The 5,800-nt window shown below is 48.7% G+C and overlaps 1 protein-coding gene across 1 annotated transcript; it reads left to right on the top strand.

Moving 5' to 3' along the window:
• Positions 1–479: 479 nt before the first annotated feature.
• Positions 480–3,410, top strand: fzd7a (frizzled class receptor 7a). The gene has a single exon (XM_017692212.2). It carries the CDS (start codon positions 643–645, stop codon positions 2,329–2,331), a length of 1,689 nt encoding a protein of 562 aa, XP_017547701.1. The 5' UTR covers positions 480–642; the 3' UTR covers positions 2,332–3,410.
• The last annotated feature ends 2,390 nt before the right edge of the window (positions 3,411–5,800 follow it).

The following is a 5,800-nucleotide window of genomic DNA, read 5'->3' on the forward strand; positions in this document are numbered from 1 at the left end:
GCTGGAGCTCAAACCATCTAGAGAAAGAGAGAGAGAGAGAGAGAGAGAGAGAGATGAAAACTGCCAGAACACGGGCAGCAGAGCTGGACTGTACTACTGAGAGACAGCTGCGCTCCTGGAAGAGCTCGGTATAAACCGTTTTCTGCGTCGATCTTCTCCCAGCGCGGTTTGAAATTTACTCAAGGACCTCGTCGATGAGCGCTGCGCCTCAGAGAGAAGTTCGGGACGAGCGGGTCTGAAACAGTTCGCCCCCCGGAATGAGACCTTAGTGGACTTCTTTCTGGATTCGACGGAACACATAAGTTCGTGAGGGCGACTGAAGGCGCTCCTCGACTTCACAGGGACCTTAACGTGCCTCATACTTTTCTTGCAGTTGTTTTGGGACTGTGAAGAGGATTTGTGTGAACTTCGTGAGATTTTTTTTCTTTTGCTAACATGCTACTCGGAAAACACGAGTGACTTGTGGTCGAACAGCCGGTCTGTAAAAGGGGCTCCTTTTTTCTTTTCTTTTGTATGAGAAGTGGACTGAATACATTTTTGCACTGACCGAACAAAAGTGCAGGTAAAGAGAAACCCCGCGTCCCTCCTGTCCGCACCCCCTCTTTCCGACCCTCCGCCAGCCTCACCGCGGCTCCCTCCACCATGCCGGCCCCCTGTGCTCGGACTATCGGCCTCCTGCTCTTCGCTTCGTGCCTGCTGTGCTCCCAGCCGAGCGGCGCTCAGTATCACGGCGAGAAGGGCATCTCGGTGCCCGAGCACGGCTTCTGCCAGCCCATCTCCATCCCGCTGTGCACGGACATCGCGTACAACCAGACCATCATGCCCAACCTGCTGGGCCACACGAACCAGGAGGACGCCGGGCTGGAGGTGCACCAGTTCTACCCGCTGGTGAAGGTGCAGTGCTCGGCCGACCTCAAGTTCTTCCTGTGCTCCATGTACGCGCCCGTGTGCACGGTGCTGGAGCAGGCCATCCCGCCGTGCCGCTCCTTGTGCGAACGCGCTCGCCACGGCTGCGAGGCGCTGATGAACAAGTTCGGCTTCCAGTGGCCCGAGCGCCTGCGCTGCGAGAACTTCCCCGTGCACGGCGCCGGGGAGATCTGTGTGGGCCAGAACACGTCGGAGGCGGCCGGCGGGGCAGCCGGAGCAACGTCCGAGCCCACGGGCTACGGGCGCGAGCCGCTCACGCTGCCCCCGGGCGGCGGCGCCAGCGGGAAGTCGAGTCCGCACTTCACGTGCCCGCTGCAGCTGCGGGTGCCCAGCTACCTCAACTACCACTTCATGGGCGAGAAGGACTGCGGCGCGCCGTGCGAGCCCACCAAGCCCAACGGCCTGATGTACTTCAGGGAGGAGGAGGTGAAGTTCGGCCGCCTGTGGGTGGGCATCTGGTCGGTCTTGTGCTGCGCGAGCACGCTCTTCACCGTGCTCACGTACCTGGTGGACATGCGGCGCTTCCGTTACCCCGAGCGGCCCATCATCTTCCTCTCGGGCTGCTACTTCATGGTGGCCGTGGCGTACGCGGCCGGCTTCTTCCTCGAGGACCGCGTCGTGTGCATCGACCGCTTCAGCGACGACGGCTACCGCACGGTGGCGCAGGGCACGAAGAAGGAGGGCTGCACCATCCTCTTCATGATCCTCTACTTCTTCGGCATGGCCAGCTCCATCTGGTGGGTCGTGCTCTCCCTCACGTGGTTCCTCTCCGCCGGCATGAAGTGGGGCCACGAGGCCATCGAGGCCAACGCGCAGTACTTCCACCTGGCCGCGTGGGCCGTGCCCGCCGTCAAGACCATCACCATCCTCGCGTTGGGCCAGGTGGACGGCGACGTGCTGGCCGGTGTGTGTTACGTGGGCGTGCACAGCGTGGACGCGCTGCGCGGCTTTGTACTGGCGCCGCTCTTCGTCTACCTCTTCCTGGGCACGTCGTTCCTGCTGGCGGGCTTCGTTTCGCTTTTCCGCATTCGCACCATCATGAAGCACGACGGCACCAAGACCGAGAAGCTGGAGAAGCTCATGGTGCGCATCGGCGTCTTCAGCGTGCTCTACACGGTCCCGGCCACTGTGGTCATCGCCTGCTACTTCTATGAGCAGGCGTTCCGCGCGCAGTGGGAGCGCACGTGGCACATGCACACTTGCAAGCGCTTCGCCGTGCCCTGTCCCGCGGGAGACTTCGCTCCGGTCACGCCGGACTTCACCGTCTTCATGATCAAGTATCTGATGACCATGATCGTGGGCATCACCTCGGGCTTCTGGATTTGGTCCGGCAAGACGCTGCAGTCGTGGCGCAGGTTTTACAAAAGGCTCAGTAACAGTAACCAGGGCGAGACGACTGTATGAGAGGGACACAAACACACGTAGACAGATGAGGAGAGAGGTTTGAGAACCACCTTCAGTTTTGAAGTCCACTCTGCACTGGACAGTTTCATGTTTTCTTGTTATAAATCACCCGTTTCAGCTCATCAGATTCAGTTCATGAGATACATATAAGGTCGTGAAAGTGATCAGTACAGTCGTTTGTGAGATGTCAAGCTGGAAAGCAGGGATGGAGAACCCCTGATATAGAGCAGTGTTTCTCATCTCTGGTCTCAGGGGCCATCTGAGGGGCCCTGTTTTGTATTTCCCCTCCACCTGAGTCACATCATTAGCTAATGACCAGCTGATTCAGCTGTGATAGAGCAAGAAAAAGTAAAACTCTGCAGTGCAGTTGGACTACAGGGTTGGATCTGAAAAAGAAAAACAGGGCTGGACACTATTTTTCCTGAGACATGTTCTCTTAAGGAGCCCAAGCATGGACCTGAACTCTTAATGCAAAGACGAGCCAAACTAACACACATAGAAGGCCGTTTGCTCTGTCCACTGCCTTTGGACAAACTGCATTCTGTGGACACTTGACGTGCCAAAATGATCCCCGAATTAAGGACCGTCATTTGACCTTTATTCTCACATCTGTGAAAAAGATAATTTGACTATAGCTATATGTAACAGTATAATTCACAGATGTAATCTGTGCAGATTTTTAGGACGTATAGGCCTCCAGCTGACAGCACAGTACGTGTAATGCTCATTACTGTGGAATCACCATTCTGTCAATGAAAGTTGAACGTTTTGCCTTATAAATGTATCCTTTCTTGTTTTTTTTTTATATGGACTTGTATTATTTTCACAGGCACAGACAATCCTGCATAGTTCTGTGGCACAAATGGGCTTGTGGGCTATATGCATGTGTACATCTGTGAAATTATGCAAGATCCTTTTCAACTCCACATCTTGTAAATAATCACCTTTTCTTAAAGAATATATGTATTTATGAAGATAATCTTGCTGTTTCTTTTCTACCTGATTTTTTAAAAAAGAAAATTGGTAAGAGGACATTTGTATATGTACAGTTTCACTGAATAAAATGATTAGATTTTTAATTACCTGCTTCATAGACATTTATTTTTGGTAGTGGGGCTATCATTTCTGAAGTGAATTAGTGAATTTGCCATTTCAGTATTACTTAGCCTAATATACACCACCTTGTTTCTCACAAACGTTAGTGCAGAAGCTAAATTAGGCATACAAAAGGCTTGTCGGCAATTATTAATTGCCAATGGGAGTTGTATGTTACATCCTTTCTTAAATCAAGATTTTGTGACATGGGTTAGATCACGATGTTGTTAAACAGAACAGCTTATAAGTAGAGATCATACAGATCACACTGAGACATGGTTACGAGTTCTGTCAAAGTAGACGCCAAAAGAAAACGTGCCAAGCAGTGCGAAGTTTTCATCTTCCATTGTGAGAATTGCGAAATAATTGTCCTCCCTAGAAGCCTGTTAGAAAGGCACTGACTGGCTATTGTCTCAGTAGAGAAATCTGTAAAGCAGCAATTTGGCGCCACCTATAGATACATCTTCTTGTCTATTAAAGGAGGTTCCTCTTGTTGCCCTCCAAAGTGTCCAAGGTGAAATGTTAATGACTCTATTTTATAGCATTTTAAATACACAGACAACTGTGACTTGGCCTGTATGCCGTCTGTGATCCTCAAATATCAGGCCTGTTCAACAGGTGGAGTTCCATTTTATTTATTCTTTAATTAAGGATCAGACCCTAACCCTAACACCCACCCTTGGGGTCCATCCAGAATGCAATTCACAAAGTATTTCACAACAAAGAGTACATTCATGATTTCATGCACTCTACATAAATTTCAAAGCCATAATTGTCAGTTCGTAAATGCGGTAAGACCTTCTCCAGCAGTGTAATTTCCTCCCCAGCCCTCATCTCAATACTGAATGACTGTGCTTACAAATTGGTTATAAACACTCCTACATGGGTACCTGCTTGGGTCTTTTATTCTGCATCTTAGCAATCATTTTGTTCAGCAAAAGAGGACACCCACAGTAAAGGTGCGGTCATTCCAAGGTGACCCATCGCTAACCCCAAACATTTAGGTCACCACATCCCCCTTGCCATCTCAGCAGGCAGCCTGGCAGTAGTTCTGCTTTGTTTAAAAAAAGCATGATCTCATATTGCTATAAAATGATTCACCGTGGTTATACATGGCAAGAGGAGATGCGGGAGTTAACAGCAGTGTTGTGGCTTGCAGGCATCCTCGGCAGGGAGTAGAGACTTTCTCTTTGCAGTAAACTGAGATTTTTCTTCAGTTCTCCAACATCTTGTCATGAAACCAAGGCATTAATATTCTATGACAGTGATGTGAAAGCATCACTTACTATTTATATTAGTCACTCATTGATTAGAAGGTTTAAATGGATGGAAAACATTAGGTGCTAATATTTTGTGTTGACAACATCACTTTAGGGCTCCAGTGAAGTAAATGTGTGTGAATAGTGAACCCAGGATCAACTCCATGTGCTCTATATTAAATGAGCTCTGATCTACACTTCTATGATGGCTAATCCAATTGTAAGTCAAACATTCTGGATATTTTGCGATTTCACATTGTTTTAACACAGCGCAGAAGCAGGTGAACAATACTACATTTCTAACAACTGGACTTTTCATTGCAACTGACTGACAATGTACACTACTCCACTTAGTTCTGCCCCGTTTTAGTATACACCACTGTAGTAAAATGATTCAAGTTGAATACTTCCCTCTTAAATAAGTAGTGCTTTGTCCCAACTCTTTAACACTTCCTCTCTGCGTTTATGGGGTTAAGTTAAACCATCTCTGCCAAAGAGAGGAGCGGTCTGTGGAGAAATAAACTGTTCCTAAAAAGTGAGAAAACTATGACCAAAACCATAATTAGTGGCTGTGCCATCCTGACCAGCTGAGCTGACCGGAAGGCAGGCCCCTCTTGTGAGTTAGCAGGACTTCTTCTTCTCTTTGTTTAACTTGTAGGATGAGCGCAACCAAAGTAGCCAGAATGGCTGGCTTGACCAGGAGGGGGTAATCTCTTGGTTGCATCCAAGGCAACATGAAAACAGTCCTGAGGAGCTGTGGAGAGCCTAGCAACAGTGAGGCCCAGTAAACAGAGGAGTTAGGAGTCAAATGTGACTGTGCTGCACTTTAAAAGTGCCAACTGCCTTTCAGTCACACTACACAGACCTTAGAATGCATTCCCTTAATGCTAAAGAGTCGGCGGCACAGGAGAAGAGTTCAGAAACATAAATTCAGGTAAGACAACAAAGCAGTTATAAATCCAAAGTATATATAACTATTATATATCGCTGTTGTCGGAATAAAACCTTGAAGAGGAAAGAGGAGAAGAAAAAAATCATACTTTACTTTCAATGTAAGTCAGTGGAACTTACAGCGGAATGTAAGTCATTTTGGGCTGTTTCTTTTGGTCCATTCA

The sequence above is a fragment of the Pygocentrus nattereri genome, chromosome 6 (genome assembly GCF_015220715.1).
Source record: "Pygocentrus nattereri isolate fPygNat1 chromosome 6, fPygNat1.pri, whole genome shotgun sequence".
In the NCBI taxonomy this organism is placed as follows: Eukaryota; Metazoa; Chordata; class Actinopteri; order Characiformes; family Serrasalmidae; genus Pygocentrus; species Pygocentrus nattereri.